This window comes from Pristiophorus japonicus, chromosome 15 (assembly GCF_044704955.1).
Source record: "Pristiophorus japonicus isolate sPriJap1 chromosome 15, sPriJap1.hap1, whole genome shotgun sequence".
NCBI classification, from domain to species: domain Eukaryota; kingdom Metazoa; phylum Chordata; class Chondrichthyes; family Pristiophoridae; genus Pristiophorus; species Pristiophorus japonicus.
Window position 1 is genome coordinate 56,160,193 of NC_091991.1, and position 24,547 is coordinate 56,184,739.

Here is a 24,547-nt window from a genome sequence, read left to right on the forward strand (position 1 = left end):
AGGCTAATGGAATACTGGTCTTTATATCTATACAAGGGGGTAGAGGTTATGGAACAAAGCCCTAGTTCGACCACACCTGGAGTACTGTGAGCAGTTCTGAGCACCTCACCTTAGGAAGGATATATTGGCCTTGGAGGGAATGCAGCGTAGGTTTACCAGAATGATACACGGACTCCAAGGGTTAAATTATGAGGAGAGATTACACAAATTAGGATTGTATTCTCTACAATTTAGAAGGGGTGCTTTGATCAAAGTTTTCAAGATATTAAGGGGAATAGATAGGGTAGTTCGAGAGAAACTATTTCCGCTGGTTGGGGAGTCTAGGACTGGGGGCAAAGTCTAAAAATTAGTGCCAGACCTTTCAGGAGTGAAATTAGGAAACACTTCTACACACAAAGGGTGGAAGTTTGGAACTCTCTTCTGCAAACAGCAATTGACGCTCGATCAATTGTCAATTTTAAATCTGAGATTGATAGATTTTTGTTAACCAAAGATATTAAGGGATATGGAGTGGGGTCGCAGATCAGCCATGATCTCATTGAATGGAGGAACAGGCTCGAGACGCTGAATGGCCTACTCCTGTCCCCATGTTTAGCTGTTCAGTTATTGACCAATCAGATTCAGGCAGGGTAAGCCAAAACTAATTAGATGCTTATCTGCCCCACCCAAGGTTATACAGCACTCATTTCATAGTTATCTGCATGCAACCTCTATAATCAAGAGAATAAAGGTTGAACCAGTCCTTTTGGCCTAGACTCTTTAAGCTAGGAGAGCAGAGGACTGTCCAGTCTCATCTATGTAACCCCTTGAAAAGACTATAACTCCTTGTTAAGACTATAATTTTGCAAAGTGTATAAGATTTGTATGAGGCCTCAAGTTTGTATGCTTCCCAATAATACTATCACAACCCAAGAAATGGGAAGATTGAAAAATCTGTGCATTAAAAACTAGCACTCACCTTAAATATACTGAAAACATGACATGCCTTGTCTTTGAGAGGACCAAGATACCAATACCTGCAATGGGATAAAATTGAAGCACCATTATGAACAGAGGAAACACTCATTATAAAACACAAATACTAGGCAATACAACAGAAACCAGGCTATAGTAGAGTGTAAAATGCTGGAAATCTCAGCAGGTTGCATTTTAAAAGAATCTAGAGAAGAGCTAGCAGAGGTATTACTACATATATTTAATAATTCGTTGGAAAAAGGTGTTGTGCCAGAGGACTGGCGGATAGCTAGAGTAATACCTATATTTGAGAAGGGGAATAGAAAATGACCAGGGAATTATAGCTTAACATCGGTGCTAGGAAAAATAATGGAATCCCTACTAAAGGAGAAAACAGAACATCTAGAAATCAAAAATATAATAATGAATAGTCAGCATGGATTTCAAAAGGGAAAGTCTTGATTGACCAACCTCATTGAATATTTTGAAGAGCTAACAGAGCGAGTAGACAATGGTGTAGATGTAATTTATCTAGATTTTCAAAAGGTCTTCGATAAGGTACTCCATAATAGACTGATGAACAAAGTCAGAGAATGCGGAGTCAGGGGACAAATAGCAGAATGGATAGCTAGTTGGCTTCAAGACAGAAAGTAGAGAGTAGGGGTAAAAGGTAGCTATTCACAGTGGCAAAAGGTGGGTAGTGGTGTTCCACAAGGATCAGTGCTGGGACCACTGTTGTTCACAATTTACATTAACGATTTAGACTTTGGAATCAAAATCACAAATTCTAAATTTGCAGATGACGCCAAATTGGGGGCAATGGTCAATACCGAGGAGGACTGCAACAAATTACAGGAGGACATTAATAAACTTGCAGAATGGGAATATAATTAGCAAATGAAGTTCAACACAGATAAATGTGAGGTATTACATTTTGGTAGGAAGAATAGGGAAGTCACTTATTATTTGGGGGTGCGAGTCTATTAGGAACAAAGGGATCTCGGAGTACAAATACACAAATCACTAAAAGTTGCCACACAGGTTAGCAAGACCATAAAAAAAGCAAACCAAGCACTAGGGTTTATTTCTAGAGGTATAGAATTGAAAAGTAGGGAAGTTATGCTCAACCTGTATTGAACCTTGGTAAGACCACACAAAGTACTGCATACAGTTCTGGTTGCCATATTATAAAAAGGATATAGAGGCACTGGAGAGGGTACAGATAAGATTTACAAGGATGATACCAGAAATGCGAGGGCATACATATCAGGGAAGGATGAACAGACTGGGTCTCTTTTCTCTTGAAAAAGGAAGGCTGAGGGGTGACCTAATAGAGGTTTTTAAAATTATGAAAGATTTTGATAGAGTGGATACAGAAAATGTTTCCACGTGTGGAGAAGAGCATAACTAATCAATATAAGATAGTCACCAAGAAATCCAATCGGGAATTCAGAAAAAAATTCTTTACCCAAAGAGGGGTGAGAATGTGGAACTCGCTACCACAGGGAGTGGTTGAAGCGAATAGTATAGATGCATTTAAGAGGAGGGTAGACAAGCATATGAGGGAGAAGGGAATAGAGGGTTGTGCTGCTAGATTTAGATGAGAAAAGATGGGAGGAGGCTCGAGTGGAGCATAAATGCCGGCACGGACTGGTTGGGCCGAATGGCCTGTTTTTGTGTCGTATATCCTATGTAATGTAATTTTCTAGCCTCTTCTTCCATACAATCACATTGCCAGGCCAAAAGGCTAATTAGTCAAGAATCTGCCAGACATCTGTCAATGGTCTTTACAGAAGAACATAAGAAATAGGAGCTGGAATAGACCATTTGGCCCTTCGTGCCTGTTCCACCATTCAACAAGATCATGGCTGATCTTTTGCCTCAACTCTTGCACTAGCCCCATAATCCCTCAATTTCCCCAAATTTATCGACTTCTGTCTTGAATATACTCAACGACTGAGCATCCACAGCTCTCTGGGGTAGAGAATTCCAAAGATTCACAACCCTTTGAATGAAGACATTTCTCTTCATCTCAGTCCTAAATGGGCCTACCCCTTATTCTGAGACTGTGACCCCGTATTCTAGATTCCCCAGTGAGGGGAAACATTTTCCCAACATTAACCTGGTTAAGCCCCTTAAGAATTTAATATGTTTCAATTAGATCACCTCTTTCTGAGAACTAGCCACTGCAGTTCTGGCTGTTGCATAATATTCACACCATCCATATGTGGAATTGGTTCTCTTCCAATTGGCACTTCACCCTATTGGCAATGCTGTGGTAGTGCAGTTTGTAGAATCATGGTTGTGAAATATGTGCAATCACCAAATAGCTAACTCACTTTACCACAGGTGTGTGGCTGTTTTTTTAAATTTATATAAACATATGTGCTCAATAAGTTCAAAATGTTTACGTGCTTTCTTAAGGTATGTACGAAATGTAACATAGCTACACAATAGACTATACAGGGCTTACAGAAACATGCATCGACGATCTTGCACAGTTGTAAATAATTAGGTGGGATTGCTCTGGCTGGATTTCCTATGCAACAACAGTATGCCCACATTCTGGAATTTTCTGACAGTACCAATTCCTAAAGCCATAACTCTGAAAACAGTACATCTTGTGTCACAATCCAGATAAACAAATATCTGGGTCACAGAACTATCTTGCTCACCAGGGCGCAGGTACTGAGGAAAGATGTGAGCACCAGAATAAATCAGCCACCAGATTGTGAGCAGAATATAGTGGCTGCAGTCATTATCAGTACCCTACAATAAGGTATTTTAAAGCTATTAAAGAAATAAGGCAATACCCAGTCTCAGATAGGGTGGAGTGGTGGGGGTCTGAAAGGATGGTAGAGGTAGAAACCCTCACCACATTTAAAAGATACATGGATGTGCACTTAAAGTGCCGTAACCTACAGGACTGTGGACCAAGAGCTGGAAAGTGGGATTAGGCTGGATGGCTCTTGGTCGGCCGGTGCGGACAGGATGGGCCGAAATGGCCTCCTTCCGTGCTGTAAATTTCTATGATTCTCTGTTTAAAAAAAAAAGTAGAATCTGATTAAGCAACCATTGTCAAGGCCTGCTCTTTCCACCTTGCTTTTTAATGCATCGCTTATACTTTTTTATTATACTCTTTCTCTTACTTGGCGAGTTTAGCAGATGCATCCCTATATGCTCCCCATCGCAGCCCATTCACTGCAAACACTGGACGGTCTTTATCACCCTGGAAATACAATAGGAGAAGTTACTTCAGAACTTGAATTGCACAGATGAACTGAGAAAGAGCAAGAAGGGGAGGAAAAGGAAAAGCGAGAATAGGTTAGCGAGAAAGGAAGGAGAGTGAGCGATAAAGGGGGGGGGGGGAGAAGAGAAGATAGAAGGGGGGGGGGAAGAGAGAGAGAGAGAAAGGGGGGGGAGAGAGAGAGAGAGAGGGAGGGGGGAGGGAGAGAGAGAGAGAGGGAGGGGGGAGGGAGAGAGAGAGAGAGAGAGAAAAAAAGGGGGGGGAGAGAGAGAGAGAGGAGAGAGGAGAGAGGAGAGAGAAAGGAGGGGGGGAAAGAGAGAGAGAGAGAGAGAGAGAGAGAGAGAACATAAGAATTAGGAACAGAAGTAGGCCATCTAGCCCCTCGAGCCTGCTCCGCCATTCAACAAGATCATGGCTGATCTGGCCGTGGACTCAGCTCCACTTATCCGCCGCTCCCCGTAACCCTTAATTCCCTTATTGGTTAAAAATACATTCAATGAGCTAGCCTCAACTGCTTCCTTGGGCAGAGAATTCCACAGATTCACAACCCTCTGGGAGAAGAAATTCCTTCTCCACTTGGTTTTAAATTGACTCCCCCATATTTTAAGGCTGTGCCCCCTAGTTCTAGTCTCCCTGACCAGTGGAAACAACCTCTCTGCCTCTATCTTGTCTATCTCTTTCATTATTTTAAATGTTTCTATAAGATCACCCCTCATCCTTCTGAACTCCAACGAGTAAAGACCCAGTCTACTCAATCTATCATCATAAGGTAACCCCCTCATCTCCGGAATCAGCCTCGTGAATCGTCTCTGTACCCCCTCCAAAGCTGGTATATCCTTCCTTAAGTAAGGTGACCAAAACTGCACGCAGTACTCCAGGTGCGGCCTTACCAATACCCTATACAGTTGCAGCAGGACCTCCCTGCTTTTGTACTCCATCCCTCTCGCAATGAAGGCCAACATTCCATTTGCCTTCCTGATTACCTGCTGCACCTGCAAACTAACTTTTTGGGAGAGTTTCATGCACAAGGACCCCCAGGTCCCTCTGCACCGCAGCATGTTGTAATTTCTCCCCATTCAAATAATATTCCCTTTTACTGTTTTTTTCCCCTAAGGTGGATGACCTCACACTTTCCGACATTTTATTCCATCTGCCAAACCTTAGCCCATTCGCTTAACCTATCTAAATCTCTTTGCAGTCTCTCGGTGTCCTCCACACAACCCGCTTTCCCACTAATCTTTGTATCATCTGCAAATTTTGTTACACTACACTCTGTCCCCTCTTCCAGGTCATCTATGTATATTGTAAACAGTTGTGGTCCCAGCACCGATCCCTGTGGCACACCACTAACCACCGATTTCCAACCCGAAAAGGACCCATTTATCCCGACTCTCTGCTTTCTGTTAGCCAGCCAATTCTCTATCCATGCTAATACATTTCCTCTGACTCCACGTACCTTTATCTTCTGCAATAACCTTTTGTGTGGCACCTTATCGAATGCCTTTTAGAAATCTAAATACACCATATCCATCGGCACACCTCTATCCACCATGCTCGTTATATCCTCAGAGAGAGAGAGAAAGGGGGGGGGAAAAGAGAGAGAGAGAGAGAGAGAGAAAGGGGGGGGGGAAAGAGAGAGAGAGAGAGAGAGAGAGAGAGAGAGAGAGGGGGGGGGAGGGGAGAGAGAGAGAAGGGGGGGGAGGGGAGAGAGAGAGAGAGAAAGGGGGGGGCGCAGAGGGAGAGAGGGGCGCAGAGAGAGAGAGAGGGGGGGCAGAGTGAGAGAGAGAGGGGGGGGGCAGAGTGAGAGAGAGAGGGGGGGGGCAGAGTGAGAGAGAGGGGGGCAGAGTGAGAGAGAGAGAGAGGGGGGCAGAGTGAGAGAGAGGGGGGGCAGAGTGAGAGAGAGAGGGGGGCAGAGTGAGAGAGAGAGGGGGGGCAGAGTGAGAGAGAGAGAGGGGGGCAGAGTGAGAGAGAGAGAGGGGGGCAGAGAGAGAGTGAGGGGGGCAGAGTGAGAGAGTGAGGGGGGGGCAGAGTGAGAGAGAGGGGGGGGCAGAGTGAGAGAGAGAGGGGGGGCAGAATGAGAGAGAGAGGGGGGGCAGAGTGAGAGAGAGAGGGGGGGCAGAGTGAGAGAGAGAGGGGGGGCAGAGTGAGAGAGAGAGGGGGGGCAGAGTGAGAGAGAGGGGGGGGGGCAGAGTGAGAGAGAGGGGGGGGGCAGAGTGAGAGAGAGGGGGGGGGCAGAGTGAGAGGGGCACGGAGCATTCATAACAAGATAGACAAAGTAGTAGCACAAATAGAGATATAAGTGGGTTTGATCTAATAGCCATTACAGAGACGTATGGTGCCCGAGGTTGGGGACTAAATATTTCAGAGTACTTTACATTTCGAAAAGACAGGCAGAATGGAAAAGGGGGAGAGCGGGGTGGATAGTCCTGATAATAAAGGATGACATAAGTACAGTAGAGAGAAAGAATCTTGGCTCAGAAATAGAATCAGTATGGGTGGAGATAACAAGGGCAGAAAACACTGGCAGGGAGTAGTATACAGGCCCCTAACAGTAGCTATACCATTGCAGAGAATATTAATCACAAAATAGTAGGAGCTTGTAACAAAGGTAATGCAATAATCATGGGTGACTTTAATCTTCATATCGACTGCACAAATCAAATTGACAAAGGTAGTCTGCAGGACAAGTTCATGGAATGCATTCGGGACAGTTTCCTCAGACAATACATCGTGGAACCAACCTGGGAACTGGCTATTTTAGATCTTGTATTGTGTAATGAGACAGGGTTAATTAGCAATCTCATAGTAAGGGATCCTCTGGAGCAAAGAGATCATAATATGATAGAATTTCACATTACATTTGAGAGTGACTTGCCGAAGTCTGAAACTTAAATAAAGCCAATTACATCGGTATGAAAAGGCAAGTTGGCTAAGGTGGATTGGAAAAATAGATTAAACGGAATGGCAGTAGATAAGCAGCGGCTAGCATGTCAAGAAATATTTCATAATTCTCAACATAAATACATTCCATTGAGAAACAAAAACTACACGGGAAAAGTGATCCATCCATGGCTAACTAAAGAAGTTAACGATAGCATTAGATTGAAAGAAGAAGCTTATAATGTTGTGAGGAATAGTAGTAAGCCGGAGGATTGGGAGAGTTTCAGAAACCAGCAAAGGATGACCAGAAAATTGATAAAAAGGAAAAAAAAATTGACTGGGAAAACTAGCAAGAAATATAAAAACAGACCGTAAGAACTTCTACAAGTATGTAAAAAGGAAGAGAGTAGCAAAGGTAAACATTGGTCCCTTCGAGGCTGAGGCAGGAGAAATCATCATCATCATCATAGGCGGTCCCTTGAAATGAGGATGACTTGCTTCCACGCCAAAAAAGGATGCGTTCACAGGTATGAAGGTTTCGTATGAAGGACCTGAACTACATCCTCAAGGATGGAAGATGTCTGTGCGTGGATTTTTTTAATGTGTGGTGGCCATTGCACATCAGCCACCACACGGGCTTGACAGAGCTAGGTCTTGGTCCAGTGGCAAGGATTATCCAAGACGACTGGAGACCAGCTCTGCTGCACGGACCTATAATGTGTGGTGGCCATTGCACATCAGCCACCACACGGGCTTGACAGAGCTAGGTCTTGGTCCAGTGGCAAGGATTATCCAAGACGACTGGAGACCAGCTCTGCTGCACGGACCTAGTGCGCACACATATTGCAGTGTGGGCTGGCCAGTGCTGCCCTGGCCCCGATCACATCCCTCCAGTCTCTCACCGCTCCTTCACCCCGACCTCGCTGCTCTCCTGCTGTATCTGCTCACGCTCCAATCACCGACCTGGACCTTGATGACGTCACTCTTGGCTGCCGTTGCCCTCCTGCACCAGCTCTCGCTGCTCCCTGGAGTGGTATGCCTCCACGCTGCTCCCGGGCTGCTCGCCGCTCCTTTTATGGCCCCGACCTGCTGCTGGTGTTCTCGCGCAGGTCGAGGCCTCCATGCTGCTCCCAGGCCGGAAACGTTAAACAAATATTTTGTATCTGACTTCACAGTAGAAGATACAAAAAGCATACCTAAAATGGTGGGGAACCAAGGGTCTAATAAGTAAAGAAAAAGAATGAGAGAAACTAATGGGACTAAAAGCCGACAAATCTCCTGGGATCCTAGGATTCTAAAAGAGGTGGCTGCAGAGATAGTGGATGCATTGGTGCTGACCTTTCAAAATTCCCTAGATCCTAGAAGGTCCCAGTGGATTGGAAGGTAGCAAATGTAATACGCTATTCAAGAACGGAGGGAGAGAGAAAACAGGGAACTACAGGCTAGTTAGCCTGACATTAGTCATTGGGAAAATGCTGGAATCCATTGTTAAGAACGTGGTATCAGGGCACTTAGAAAATCATAACATGATTAGGCAGAATCAACATGGTTTTATAAAAGGGAAATGGTGTTCGACAAATTTATTAAGAGTTTTTTTCAGGATGTAACTAGCAGGGTAGATAAAGGGGAACCAGTGGATGTAGTATACTTGGATTTCCAAAAGGATTTCAATACGGTGCCACATAAAAGATTATTACACAAGATAAGGGTAATGTATTAGCATAGATAGAGGATTGGTTAACTGACAGAAAACAGAGAGATGTGATAAACGGGTCTTTTTCAGGTTGGCAGGCTGTAACTAGTTGGGTGCCGCAAGGATCAGTGTTGGGGCATCAGCTATTTACAATCTATATTAATGACCTAGATGAACGGACCGAGTGTGATGTATCTAAGTTTGCTACCGATACAAAGGTAGATGGGACAGCAAGCTGTGAGGAGAACACAAAGCGTCTGCAAAGGGATATAGATAGACTAAGTGAGTGGGCAGTAAGAGTCTAATATAGGGAAATGTGAGGTTATTCACTTTGGTAGGAAGAATTAAAAAAAAAGAATATTTTTGAAATGGTGAGAAACATTTAAATGTTGGTGTTCAGAGAGATTTGGGTGTCCTTGTGCAAGAAACACAGAAAGCGAACATGCAGGTACAGCAAGCAATAAGATATGTTGTCCTTTATTGCAAAGGGTTTGGAGTGTATAAGAGTAAGGAAGTCTTGCTACAATTGTACAGGGCCTTGGTGAGACCACATCTGGAGTACTGTGCACAGTTTTGGTCTCCTTATCTAAGGAAGGATATACTTGCCCTGGAGGCAGTGCAACAAAGGTTCACTTGATTGATTCCAGAGATGAGAGAGCTGTCTTATGATGAGAGATTGTATAGAATGGGCCTATACTCTCTTGAGTTTAGAAGAATGAGAGGTGATCTCATTGAAACATACAATATTCTGAAGTGGATTGACAGGGTAGATGTTGAGAGGTTGTTTCCCCTGGCTGGAGTGTCTAGAACTAGGGGGCACAATCTCAGGATAAGGGGTAGGCCATTTAAGACAGAGATGAGGAGGAATTTCCTCACTCAGAGGGTTGTGAATCTTTGGAATTCTCTGTCCCAGAGGGCTGTGGATGCCGAGTCTCTGAATATATTCAAGGCTGAGATAGATTTTTGGGGACTAGGGGAATCAAGGGAAATGGTTATCGAGTGGTAAAGTGGAGTTGAGGTCGATGATCAGCCATGATCTTACTGAATGGCGGAGCAGGCTCGTGGGGTCATATGGCCTACTCCTGCTCCTAATTCTTATGTTCTTATGAAAATAGACTGTGAAAGGGAGGAGAGAGCCAGATAAACAGAAAGGAAAAGGGGACACAGACAGAAGGAAAGGTGGTGAGAGAGTCAGAAAAAGAGGATGTGAAAGGCAGCAGGGAAAGTGTCCTGTGAGAGAAAGAGTAAGACAAGAAAGTAAAAGAGAAAGAGCAAGAGAAACAGAAATGAAGGCGTAAAGGGAGGTTTAAAACAAAGAAAAAGATTGTTTTCAGGCTTACCAAAATCAGTATAAGGCGGTGAGTTGTTTTTACTTGCATCCAGTTATTAAAAAAGTAAACATTTTAGGAACTACTGGTTTGCATTTGGATAATAAAAGACTCAACTGTGGGAGAAACCTCCTTGGGCCGTACTACACAAACGATGGCTTCAGCTAGAACTGCAAATCCATCATGGAAAATAAAGGTAGGGTAAAATATATTTTGTAATCTTGTACATAATGGAGATTTTAAAAAAGGTTTTGGGAAGTAGGAGTAGAATAACAAATAAAGTACTAGAAATCCACCATGGGGGGGGTAGAGCAAAAACATTAAAATGCAAATAACTGGCAATAAGAATGAGAAGTTTTAGGGAAGGAAGAACAAAGTTACTTGTACCTTAAGCAAGCTGTGTAAAGTGGTAGATAGAAAGTGCTACAATCATTTCTGTAGCCTGTATCTTTCCGTAGTAGTAAGCGGTGTAATATTTTTACCTCAAAGCAGTCATACTATATTTGTTCAGCAAGTTTGCTGTATGATGGCAATGCGTGAACTGCTATCATGTTTAGACTCAGCAAGATCACAGTAAACATCAGAATACTCACTTCAGATCCTGGACTACCCTATTCACAATGCCATGGGAGATCTATTAGTGTTTTTTAAATTACCTTAAAATGGCGGGATAAACCCCTGGATAATTCTGGCTACTGGAGCTTATTGTGTCAGACTACACAAGTACAAGTAATTGATGGAAAATACTTTACTTCTTACCTTTATTTCCAGTATATCCAAGGGAACAGTCTCTCCTTTCACAATAGCAAGTGTGGCATTTAAAATGTGTCTGCAACACAGCAGTGACAAATGAGAATAGGGTGCAGTGGAGGCTGGAGTTCAGCTGCAGCAATTAAAAGGCAATTTTCAGCATCATGCAACAACAAATTCTGAGGTCTTATTTGGTTAATGCACCATCCGTGTGAAACAAAACCAGACAGGTCAGGAACGATTCCGGTTTGATCCCCTAACTATGTTCAGTTAGCTGATCTCAGCCAGGACAATGGCAGGGGTTTATAATTGGCCATAGTGCCCAAGGAAGGAAAGGAAGGGGAAATTAACCAGAGTGTCCCCTCCAAATTGCTATCTAATGACTCCTGTTAAATGTATGGACATCAGGGAAGAAAGAATCATCCTCAGCTATAATGCTGCCCACATCTTAATAACTTGTCAATACTGTGTCTAGCTCACACATGGAAAGTGAACCCTTGATGAACTACTGGAGAGTGGATGGTGCCCAGGAACCCACACCATGGAATGAGCCAGTGTCTACATAAGAGGGGAGAAAATTGAAAGGGGGCGGGGGGGGGGGGGGGGGAGAAATTAATTTTAAAATCATTTGCAATACAGTTGAAAGAATCTTCTACATATCGGGACAATTACAGCCCTCAGTTTATCCTTGTGCTCATTTCAAAGCAATGACATGGAGAAACAGGAGAGTGTCAGAAGCCAATGTGACACACCCTGACTTCAGCCATGAGTGAACAGTGACTGAAAAGAAAATATAATTGCACAGGTGCAGAGCTTCCCTTCCCTCCACCCTCACAGCAAACTGGTCAGTCCCATTACACATTATCACACAGCATTAGTAATCAGCTCCACATAAAGACTAGTAACAATTCCAACACTGGCCATCAGGAGCAAAATGGAATGCTACCACAGGATACCACGAGGAAAGGTGATTATCGATGCAATCACTTTACATATAATTGGACACAAAGATTTACCAAACCTAGGAATGTGTTGGTTCATTAATGCCAATCCATCACGCATCATCTGTACCTCCTCGCCAAAGCAACTCAGAATTTTAGTAAAGAGCTGTCATTTACCTGGCCTGCTTTTCGCTGGTAGGATACAGTGTCTGGCTCAAGGAGTTCATCTTTCCCAGTGGAATAAATCCTATGGGGATCTTGCTAAAGACAGCCTAAAAAAGAGTAGAAATACTGGAAATATAAAAAAAGTAGTTTTTCCATTTTCATTAGCCAGAACACCGGATACAATAAGCGGTTTCATGACCAGAGGCTGTGGTCAGCGGTCAGCCGAGAGGTATTGTCACTGAATAATACTCAATTTTTCGCTCCTGAAAATTGTAAATGACCGTCTAAGCAGGCTCTTAATTTAAACAGTTAGAACATGAAACTGCTTCTGTCCTTTAAAAGGTGTGCATGTTTTTAAAACACAGACACCTTTTACCATGTGTTTTTCTTTAGAAATGGTTCAGTCCTCCCAGCTTCTACACTAGACCTTGGCTCAGGGCCAGCAGAAGCAAGCGGAAGAGATGTCACCACTGAAACATGAGTCAATGAACTCCAAACTATGCTGTACAAATGGGAAAAAAAACATGATTTTTCAAAATAAAAACTTGCCAAATAAAACTGTGTACGACATAAATTCATCAGTCATATAACGAGCAGGGTGGATAAGGGAGAACCAGTGGATGTGGATTTCCAGAAGGCATTCGATAAGGTGCCACATAAAAGGTTACTGCACAAGATAAAAGTTCACGGGGTTGGGGGTAATATATTAGCATGGATTGAGGATTGGCTAACTAACAGAAGACAGAGAGTCCGGATAAATGGGTCATTTTCCGATTGGCAAACAGTAACTTGTGGGGTGCCGCAGGGATCGGTGCTGGGGCCTCAACTATTTACAATCTACATTAATTACTTGGATGAAGGGACCAAGTGTATTGTAGCCAAGTTTGCTGATGATACAAAGATGAGTGGGAAAGCAAATTGTGAGGAGGACACAAAAAATCTGCAAAGGGATATAGACAGGCTAAGTGAGTGGGCAAAAATTGGCAGATGGAGTATAATATGAGAAAATCCACTTGGCAGAAAAAATAGAAAAGAATATTATAATTTAAATGGAGAAAAGTGCTGCAGTACAAAGGGACCTGGGGGTCCTTGTGCATGAAACTCAAAAAAAGTTAGTATGCAGGTACAGCAAGTAATCAGGAAGGCAAATGGAATGTTGGCCTTTATCGCAAGGGGAGGGGGGGGTGTGGGAAAGAGAGTATAAAAGCAGAGAAGTCCTGCTACAACTGTACAGGGTATTGGTGAGGCCACACCTGGAGTACTGCATGCAGTTTTGGTCTCCATATTTAAGGAAGGATATACTTGCATTGGAGGCTGTTCAGAGAAGGTTCACTAGGTTGATTCGGAGATGAGGGGGTTGACTTATGAGGATAGGTTGAGAAGTTGGGCCTATATACATTGGAGTTCAGAAGAATGAGGTGTGATTTTATTGAAACATATGATAGAAGGGTCTCAACAAGTTGGATGCAGAGAGGATATTTCCACTCAAAAGAGAAACTAAAACTAGGAGGCATCGTCTCAAAATAAGGGGCCGCCCATTTAAAACTGAGATGAGGAGGAATTTCTTCTCCCAGAGGGTTGTAAATCTGTGGAATTTTCTTCCCCAGGAGAGCTGTGGAGGCAGGGTCATTGAATATATTTAAGACAGAGATAGATAGATTTTTTGAGCGATAAGAGAATAAAGGGTTATGGGGAGCTGGCAGGGAAGTGGAACTGAGTCCATGATCAGATCAACCATGATCTTATTAAATGGCGGAGCAGGCTCGAGGGGTCAAAAGGCCTACTCCTGCTCCCATTTCTTGTGTTCTTATGTACATCAGTAAACTGCCAATGAGGCGGCAGAAATCACACACAAAAATTCTGGTTTTCATTTTATGCATTTACACCACTGGATGTTATATGGTTAGCATGGACCATGATCTGTGACACAAAATGCTTACCTCATCCTCTCGGCGAAGAAGCCCAGTTATTACCTAATGTCAAAAGAGAAAGAAAGTGAATGCAACATCAATACCCCTAAGGTAAAGTGCTTGCTCCCCAGAGTTTTCAAATTACTCAATAAAGTTCAATTACAGCCAGTTGGTGTAACACCTGTAACTGTTCAGTACGGACATGCCAAGAAAGACCCGACAGCATTACATGCATGTTTGAGGTAATCTTCCATTCGTATACAGGTGTGTCCCACACACTAAAGGTCAGTCTGTACCCATTAACTAAAACATTTTTCTTGTCTGTTTTTACTAGGCGGGAAATTGTGTTAGGGAAATTGATGAGATTGAAGGCTGATAAATCCCCGGGGCCTGATAGTCTGCATCCCAGGGTACTTAAGGAAGTGGCCCTAGAAATAGTGGATGCATTGGTGATCATTTTCCAACAGTCTATCGACTCTGGATCAGTTCCTATGGACTGGAGGGTAGCTAATGTAACACCACTTTTTAAAAAAGGAGGGAGAGAGAAAACAGGTAATTATACACCGGTTAGCCTGACATCAGTAGTGGGGAAAATGTTGGAATCAATCATTAAGGATGAAATAGCAGCGCATTTGGAAAGCACTGACAGGATCGGACCAAGTCAGCATGGATTTATGAAAGGGAAATCATGCTTGACGAATCTTCTGGAATTTTTTGAGGATGTAACTAGCAGAGTGGACAAGGGAGAACCAGTGGATGTGGTGTATTTGGACTTTCAAAAGGCTTTTGACAAGGTCCCACACAAGAGATTGGTGTGTAAAATCAAAGCGCATGGTATTGGGGGTAATGTACTGACGTGGATAGAGAACTGGTTGGCAGACAGGAAGCAGAGAGTCGGGATAAACAAGTCCTTTTCACAATGGCAGGCAGTGACTAGTGGGGTGCCGCAGGGCTCAGTGCTGGAACCCCAGCTCTTTACAATATACATTAACAATTTAGATAAATAAAATGTAATATCTCCAAGTTAGCGGATGACACTAAACTGGGTGGCGGTGTGAGCTGTGAGGAGGACGCTAAGAGGCTGCAGGGTGACTTGGACAGGTTAGGCGAGTGGGCAAATGCAAGGCAGATGCAGTATAATGTGGATAAATGTGAGATTATCCATTTTGGGGACAAAAACACGAAGGCACAATATTATCTGAATGGCGGCAGATTAGGAAAAGGGGAGGTGCAACGAGATTTGGGTGTCATGGTTCATCAGTCACTGAAAGTGGGCATGCAGGTACAGCAGGCGGTGAAGACGGCAAATGGTATGTTGGCCTTCATAGATAGAGGATTTGAGTATAGGAGCAGGGAGGTCTTACTGCAGTTGTACAGGGCCTTAGTGAGGCCTCACCTGGAATACTGTGTTCAGATTTGGTCTCCTAATCTGAGGAAGGACATTCTTGCTATTGAGGGAGTGCAGCAAAGGTTCACCAGACTGATTCCAGGGATGGCTGGACTGTCATATGAGGAGAGACTGGATCAACAGGGCCTTTATTCACTGGAGTTTAGAAGGATAAGAGGGAATCTCATAGAAACGTACAAGATTCTGACGGGACTGGACAGGTTAGATGCGGGAAGAATGTTCCCGATGTTGGGGAAGTACCACCAGGCTGGACTGCACCAACCTCCTGGATGGGTCACCATGGAGAAACAACAAAAACCACATTTCATCCTGGAAGTACAACATTTACAGAAATTCTCCATCAGGTTGTTGCAGAAAAATCAAAGATGATAGTGAGCAGATCAATTGCTGGGATCACGATCAGACATTTACTGTAAACGTTTGCCAGTGTTATTCTGTACCCAGACACAAGCAGCTGTTCCTCTTTCCCACACGTCTCTGCACACACCAATCCTCAGTTTGGAGGGTAGCCAATGCCAATCTGCTATGGAGTAACTCAGGATGACTCTCCTTTGATTTCTTCCTGATCTCCATTTGGCTCTTCTCTACAACAGCACAGATGTTCATCCAGTAGGGAATCAGAATCAAAATTGCATCCTACCACTCTCATGCACAACACTGATTTGCTAAAGTACTGCATTTGCACTAATTGGGACTTGTAATGAAATTATTTTCAGTCAGTTTTGCAACTTCCTTTCCTGCCACCTATGTGCAACCTCGGAGTCAGTAAGTTTTAGTGTTAAGTGGCATATGGATAGATATGTGCCAAGCACTGACATGTCAAATTTTGGTCGTACCTCTTGTAAGGTGCCATCCCCTCCAGCAACAACAATCATATCAGTATCTTCCATCAGCTCCAGGAGCTTCTTTGCTTGGCCCTCATAATCAGTCTGCAACAGGACAGAGAACAGATCACACTCAGTTGTACAGCACAACCCAAATTTATAACTTCTTTACCCAGAGAGTGGTGAGAATATGGAACACTACCACAGGGAGTAATAGAGGCGAATAGTTATAGATGCATTTAAGTGGAAGCTAGATAAGCATGAGGGAGAAAGGAATAGAGGGTTATGCTGATAGAGTTAGATGAGGAAGGATGGGAGGAAGCTTGAGTGGAGAATAAACACCAGCATGGATTGGTGTGCTGTATATTCCATGTAATAAAACAATCACAAACCGAGCAAATCCAAACATTTCACTGTATTTTAAACAAAACCTAACATTATTAATTCCAACCATCAATCAAACAAACAAGTTACAAGTAAAGGACAGAAACCCAGACATTAATGGTTCTAAACATGTTGCAGCTTATGCAGAAAAGATTGAAAAAAATTAAATCTGAGAGAACAATAAGTGAAGGGAGGTAATCACAGGCACATGAAACGCGGAGCAGAAAGATCTGTGAGAGACTAATGAGGACAAGGAGGAACAAACAGAATGTGGAAGGATGAGCTTTGTAACCAGGCACTGCAGGCTGTAAATCATAGAAGAAAAAATGCCCGCTTTTGTTTAGTCACTTCCAGCGGTTAACAATTCTTACAGTGCCAGTTCTTGATTTCGCATGATATTTCCCAGTTGGCCTTTTTCATTGGCCATTAGAGAATGCAAAAGTAGGAAAAGTTTTTTTGAGCACCTACTACAATTCTTATTGTTCAGACTTACTCAAATGTGCTACCAGTTCAGCGATTTCCTGTTACTAGTGAAGGCTAATTTATATTTTTTTAAACTCTTATCAAGTTTCTGCCAGTCTCCATCGAGCTCTCCTGTACTATCGGTGTCAAACCCTCCCAACTTGCAGTCGGTCATACCATCTCAAATAAAATCCTGGGACAGTGTTGGGGAAAAATTGGGTTAAGGTTTCAAGCTGAGGTTAGGCTTTAGTATAGGTCAGTGAATTTATTTCAGGGGTCAACTTTATTTTGTTGAAGGGGACTGTTTATTTCATGGGGATGGCTCTAACCATAGGGATTCCCTCGAAAGGTGGAGGAGGATGCAAGGGCAGATCCATTATGGTGACAGATGTTCTTTGTGACATCTGTTTTGCTGCCATCTCCTACTTCTTGCTGCTGATTTTACCCTCTACACCACTCTGATCATGCTGTGCTCTGCTGCAGTGTTTCTCATGCTTAGTCTGTAACAGTGAGTACAGGTAGAGAAGAATGTTCAAAGGGTACTAGACCATGCAGCTATTGAACCAACAGCATAGATTTTAATGTCAGGAGTATGCATGACCAGAAGTAGGGCACTACAAGAAGTGTACCTGTCTAATATTTTGTGCACTGATCCAATGTGCTTTTCTAGGGTCAGTCTCATTATCCTAATGTGGGCAAGTTAGTTAGTGGACTGGAAGTTAGGTGCTACTGCAGGATTTGAAGCCCTGGAGCAGGCAATGTAATCTGAAGATTTGAAGCTGTAAGCTGTAAGGAGTATAAGAATCTAGAGAACAAATCATTTCTCAGTTGGAGCCATTGAAATTCTACTGAAGGAAGTGAGGCTGAGAAGAGACCATCTTTGGAATAAGCATGACAGAACCTAGGGAAGATGGAAGGAGGTTGCAATTAGTATGAATGACACCACCATTATATAGGACACCTGGAACCAGTATCAAAAGAGTTTTAATGACTTTATCAGTTCAGCGAAAGTCATAGAACGCACCATTACCTCCCATTATCTCAGTGCATTAAGCATGAATGGCACTTTACCGTCCCTCACACCATAATAAAGTAAATCTTACCATGAATGTCAATTATGCAGCAGGATGCAGACCCTACCTTTACCTGGAAGTTTTCCTTTACTCAAATCCTTGCAGGCATTCAGCCCAAAAGAATTCTCTCCTCTGCATGCACATGTCATTAAACCAACATGGGCTGCATGCTGACATCTGAGCATTACCTGTCATGTTAACAATTGTAACTTCTCACCACTTCTAACCTGGTTACACTAGACAACCCATGAGTGGGAGAGAAAATTTATAGTAGGACTTCCTAACATTTGTCCCCTAACCCCATATAAAAGGAGGAAGGGCGGTTATAGAAGATGCTGGACGTAGGTGGATAGGCACCAGCTGAGGTTTATGGAAGTCTTCTCCTGCTCGCTCTTCTCATCCTGTTCTCTCATTCACTTACATCACTCCTTCTACTCAAAGCTACATATGGTAGCAACTCATATGGACACTACCGTAACCAATTTTCCCAGAGAAAGCCTCGCTAGGCCCCACTATATTTTAACATGGCAGCACTTCATAGCACACACTCACTCTATACCTCCCAAACACAAGCTCAGATAAATACACACAGAGATTGAAGACACTAATCTAGAGGGGATGCACTGGGCGACATAACAAGTAAACGGTATCAGGTGGTAGCAGTAGAGGAGAAGGAACAGCCTGTCTCGAGAGCTAGCTTGCATACTGCCTTGGCTGAAGAGTCAGGGGATCTGTGCTTCTGATTCATGTAGACAATGGGCACCTATATGGCTCAGAGACGTCAACCATGTACAGTAGACACCTCAAGTCGCTGGAGAAATACCACCAGCGATGTCTCCGCAAGATCTTACAAATCCCCTGGGAGGACAGACGCACCAATATTAGCGTCCTCGTCCAGGCCAACATCTCCAGCATTGAAGCACTGACCACACTTGATTAGCTCCGCTGGGCAGGCCACATAGTTCGCATGCCAGACACGAGACTCCCAAAGCAAGCGCTCTACTCTGAACTTGCCCACGGCAAACGAGCCAAAGGTGGGCAGAGGAAACGTTACAAGGACACCCTCAAAGCCTCCCTGATAAAAGTACGACATCCCCACTGACACCTGGGAGTCCCTGGCCAAAGACCACCCTAAGTGGAGAAAGTGCATCCGGGAGGGCGCTGAGCTCCTCGAGTATCGTTGCCGAGACCATGCAGAAATCAAGCGCAGGCAGCAGAAGGAGCATGCGGCAAACCAGATTCCCCGCCCACCCTTCCCCTCAACCACTGTCTGTCCCACCTGTGACGGTGTCTGTGGTTCTCGTATTGGACTGTTCAGCCACCAAAGAACTCATGCTAAGAGTGGAAGCAAATTTTCTTCGATTCCGAGGGACTGCCTATGATGATGACAATGATGATGACAAGGGAGCAAATGGGTAGTCAGCAACCCTCTGGGCCAATCAGAAACCACTCCTTTATAATGCATAGCATTGCTACAGTGACTCACCTGTAATAGTCACCAACAATACTAGCTTAAAATTAACTTAACCCCTCACATCACAACCCTAGCCTAACCATTGCTAGTTAGGATTCATACAGCATCTCTCTTTAATATGCCCTCTTTCTAAGCAGTGAAATGCCGATCACATTTCAAGATCTAACTTAAGACAAATGCCTATATCAAATTAGTTGAATTAAATGACATTATTTTCAATTAATTGATTGTACAGTACAGTATTAGGAAATCCTAAATTGATATGTTTAAGAATGTGAATCAGCTATATATGCAGTGCTATGAAATTTACTATATATCTCACTGTGCAGGTCGCACTGGGTGTCACTTTATTCTGGGTTTCTGTCACTCCCAGGATAATTCTTACTAAGCCAATTTCTTGACTGAATCCTCACCTTAACCACAGTTACATCAAGACCAGCAAGATGTAAAATTGGTGCTGCATTCTGTTCGAAGAGATCTCTTGCTTTTCTGAAAGGATTAGACATAAACATAAGAGATTAGAGCAATACATCTGTGGATTGATTCTAATACTCCATTTCTGTGGAATTACTTAGTAATATTTCTGCAGAAAATTAGATACCAAAGCGCTGACATTTCTCATTATTTGTATATTCAATTGATTGTAGCAACATGTCTTTATGACCATTTTACAACCATGAGATCAAAACAAAACACACATGCAGCAGCTTCAAGAATCAGCCCTACTATCAAATGTGCCAACAGCTGAGTTACATATGTGTTTCTACTGATTTGATCAACAGTGTTATGATGATTCATAGATAATGAAAACAATGAGCTAGAAAGCAGTTTCTGATCTCCTCCTCAGTGTTTGCTGGTACCTCTCTCCAACTTCTCATTTATTACACCACAGATTTAGCATTGGTTTCCACTTCACACCTATGTTAAAGACAGGAAGAGCATTTATATAGTACCTTTCACAATTTCAGGAAGTCCTAGTGTGTAGGATCTTGCGGTGCACAAATTGGCTGCCTACATCACAACAGCGACGACACCTCAAAAAGTACTTAATTGGCTGTGAAGTGCTTTGGGACATCCGGAGGTCGCAAAAGGCACTATATAAATGCAAGTCTTTCTTTCTTTGTATAGTGTAATACAGTATATTGTTTCCATCTTGATGCCAATTTAACATACTTAAATAATCAGGCTTTTAACATATTTCAATAATTAGTATGTGTTCATCCAAGTTTCTATCCCTGACTCATTGCGCCGTAAATATGTTTAGGTGCCAGAAGGATTACATTTTGTTACTGTTACATTTGACTGCAGAGGTCACAGTTTTGTTTTCTAGCTAAAAACATGGCAAGTTGTTCAAATACATGTTTGTTAAGAGCTGGTGAAAGTCACCTTACATAAACATGGAAGATTTATAACAGCCCAGATTAAAATAATACTGATGTGATAAAATATTGTTCTTTGATGCTGGTAAATACTGGATGATAAAATGCACTTATAATACACAATATCTCTATTGAGAAGCAGAAGGACCACTGCCATCCGTTAAACAAAACAGCTATCATGATTGGCCTCAGAGAAATCTCTTACCCTTTGCAAGCAGCAGGATTGAGAAAGACAGTGGCTTTCTTCACCCTGTCATTGATCGGTAGAAGCTGGTTTCCATATTCCTGAACAGAAACATAAGCAGTTTATCAGAGAAAGTACATATATTACAGAAGGAAAAGCAAAAATATCCCAGAATCAGCAGGAAATCAGAAGACTGAGTTTACATAAGAACATAAGAAATAGGAACAGGAGTAGACCATATGACCCCTCGAGCCTGCTCCGCCATTCAATAAGATCATGGCTGATCTGATCATGGACTCCACTCCACTTCCCCGGCCACTCCCCATTACCCCTTATCCCCTTATCGTTTTAGAAACTGTCGATTTCTGTCTTAAATTTATTCAATGTCCCAGCTTCCACATCTCTCTGAGGCAGCGAATTCCACAGATTTACAAACCCCTGAGAGAAGAAATTTCTCCTCATCTCCGTTTTAAATGGGCGGCCCCTTCTAGTTCTAGTCTTCCCCATCAGTGGAAACATCCTCTCTGCATCCACCTTGTCAAGCCCCCTCATAATCTTATATGTTTCGATAAGATCAACTTATTCTTCTGAATTCCAATGAGTAGAGGCCCAACCTACTCAACCTTTCCTCATACGTCAACCCCCTCATTCCCAGAATCAACCTAGTGAACCTTCTCTGACCTGCCTCCAAAGCATACTGTTCTTTCACCATTGGGACATGGGTCCCGATTCCACTCTGATCAATAGATTGTACAGATTCTACACAAAGTGAGTCTGGGGCAGTCTAAACCCAGTTTCTAGTGATCATAGGCTCCATCCACTGCATACATCTATCCGAAAATGGAACTGAAATGTCAATCTCACTCAAGAAAAGCCATATAATTGAGTGAATTGGGAAATAGAAATGATATACTGAAACCGATGGGGGTTCTATACTGCAGCTGAAGTAAGGATTCATGGGGGGAAAATGCACACGCACGCAAACAGAGCTGCCGGCGTCATCTTCTATTGAAGTTAATGGCCACTGAAAATAGCTGCAACGCTACCATTGAAAAATTCGCACTGGGGGTTGGCAATGCGGAGTGCAGCGCAGCGCCCTCGTGGTGGCGTTAATGAAGGCCTCCAACCTGAAGTTCCCATCCAGTCGGCGTTGCTGCTTCTTACAGCCTCTAGGAGTGAGACTGTGAGTTCACAAGCCATCGTGGACAATTAATGGGGCTATGGATTAAAGGGCAATGCATTCAGAAGTAATAAAAATTACAATGCAGTGAAAAAATGCAGTTTTCAGCTCTTACTGCCTTTCAATAAAATACTTACCATTAAAAAGAAGTCCCAATTGGGATTCTTCACCACTTCGAGCAGAATTCCCTTCAGAACCTCAAAATGGGAAAAGTGCTTCAGCACGAACACAAATGACTCTGCGAGCTAGGGACTCACACGCAGCACTCCAGCTTTGTGCAGGGGATCAACACTGCAAGGAAGGTCCTCTATCCACAGGGGCAGGAGGCCCTCTCGAAAGAATTATGTGGGACCACATCATTGAGACTCACTGCCACATGGGTCACCCTCATAACCTGGCTCCAGTGTCCAAAGAAGCTTCATGACCTCAGACTAGTGGTCAAGATCAGTGAATGCATCTTCAAAAGGTGTCTCTTACCAATTGCATCACTAGCCTTACACATTGCTCAATGCACATCTCCATCCCCCACCCCAATCACTCACCTAACAACAATCTGTACCAACCAAGAGGCACATATCCCATTCTTAGCCTCACCTCACTGTTTTGGAAGAGATGGTGCTGACCATTCTTGACAGGGGCATGGCTGAGCCCTTGGCCATCGGCGGGGCTGGAAGAATACAAGATGCTGGTATCCTCATATACTATCCTCCTTCTCGCATGCACCTCTTACTTTACCGCCTTCCCCTCACCACAACTGCAAGCTCGTGCCCTCCTCATTTTACACACCCAAGAAATGCAGCCTGCCCAGCCAATGAGTGACCAAAAAGAGGGTGAGGAGAGTGAAGAAGCACAAGATGATGATTATTGATCTGACACTCCCAGCCACAAAGGTCGACCAGCAAGGACATTTGCAATGTCCCCCACGGAAAGTCAGCAGCCTTCCATCAGCCATGCTGCAGCCACTGGGGTAGCACTGAGTGACATCAGTATAGGCAAAGGCACACACAAGTCAGTCACTAGGAGGATGCATAAGCAGCAGGGCTGGAAGGATACAGGATACAAGAATTAATTGATGTCTTGATGTCATATTGGATGGATAGATGTATAAAGTTGTATTGGAAAGTTTGCTTTGTGGTGGTTTTTATTTCAGCAAAGTGGCCAAGAGGACGATGTGATGGTCAGTAACAGAGGAAAGGTAAATTGTGGGACTAATGTCGAAAGGGGAATTGGGGTTGTGGTCACTGGGACCGCAGCCAGATGATTCCTTCCCGGATATCCCGGCCAGAAAGGGGCTGTCTGGGTTGTATCCTTCCGTCGGCTTCCTCCTCTTCATGCGAGCGGATGTTGCAAGTCTGAAATGCCAGCATAAAATGCTGGAAATACTCAGCTCAGACAGCACCTCGACCTGAGACTTGAACTCTGTTTCTCTCTCCAAGAATGTTGCCTGACCTGTTGTGTATTTGCAGCATTTTCTGTTTTCTCAGAGGCCTTCCTTTACCATCTGTGGCCTTGAAAGCATCCAGCAGCACTTCCTGCACACTTAAAAAAAAAACTCAACATCTATTGCAGAAGCCACTACTTCAATAAAATCAAAAAAATCCAGTCCAAAAGCTTAAATGCAAATTTAGCTGAAAAAAGTGTGTCCTCCTTTCAGAGGTGCTGAGAGCACCCATCAGTCTCTTTACACTCTGGGTTTCCCTGGCGTGGTTATGACCCAGTGATGAACGCAGTGCTAGGGTCGAAGTTGGCCGTGGTGACGCTAAGTCGGCGTTGCATGCCGACTGACGTCACCAATACGACATTTTGTTTTGAGGGGCACTAATACTTACCAGCAGCGCTATGGAGAGAACCAAAATGGAGGACGCCGCGGGACCTGCCACCAACTGTCGAAAGAGCAAAGCCCTCGAATTTCTCATCCCATGTTCTTGGGTTATAGTAAAGGCATTTTCAATTAGCATCTGACACATACTGTGCCTGACATTGAAAAGATCTGCTGGTTAGTGTACTGGGTGTTTTACTCTACATCTAATCCATGTCCTATCTGACATGAGAACGCTCAATGCTAACACTGATGTTAAAAAATGCTCTGTTAATAATACTCTTTTCCTTCACAAAAGCAACCACAAAATGCATCCAAAAACACAAGTTGGAATTCTAACCAGTTGGCATTTCACTTACACCGACTATTTTATTTATTTAAAAATATTTTCAGACAAGTATTCAATCCATTTACTGATACAATGAGGCATTTAATTTATATTAATAATGTCAGCAAGGCTTTTACAAGGTAGTAAAAGAAAAACTCAAGTTT

At 43.4% G+C, this 24,547-nt stretch overlaps 1 protein-coding gene across 2 annotated transcripts in view; it reads right to left on the reverse strand.

Annotated features, from left to right (window-relative positions):
- The window catches only part of agk (acylglycerol kinase), a 42,011-nt gene that overhangs the window by 8,712 nt on the left and 8,752 nt on the right, over nucleotides 1–24,547 (reverse strand). For both annotated transcript variants that reach the window (XM_070900474.1, XM_070900475.1), the window contains exons 3-10: nucleotides 21,078–21,157; nucleotides 19,907–19,982; nucleotides 16,113–16,205; nucleotides 13,899–13,931; nucleotides 11,971–12,065; nucleotides 10,862–10,931; nucleotides 4,104–4,183; nucleotides 959–1,016 (exon numbers count right to left, since the gene is read on the reverse strand). In XM_070900474.1, coding sequence (XP_070756575.1) covers nucleotides 959–1,016; nucleotides 4,104–4,183; nucleotides 10,862–10,931; nucleotides 11,971–12,065; nucleotides 13,899–13,931; nucleotides 16,113–16,205; nucleotides 19,907–19,982; nucleotides 21,078–21,157 — 585 coding nt within the window. The remainder of the gene's footprint in view (nucleotides 1–958; nucleotides 1,017–4,103; nucleotides 4,184–10,861; nucleotides 10,932–11,970; nucleotides 12,066–13,898; nucleotides 13,932–16,112; nucleotides 16,206–19,906; nucleotides 19,983–21,077; nucleotides 21,158–24,547) is intronic.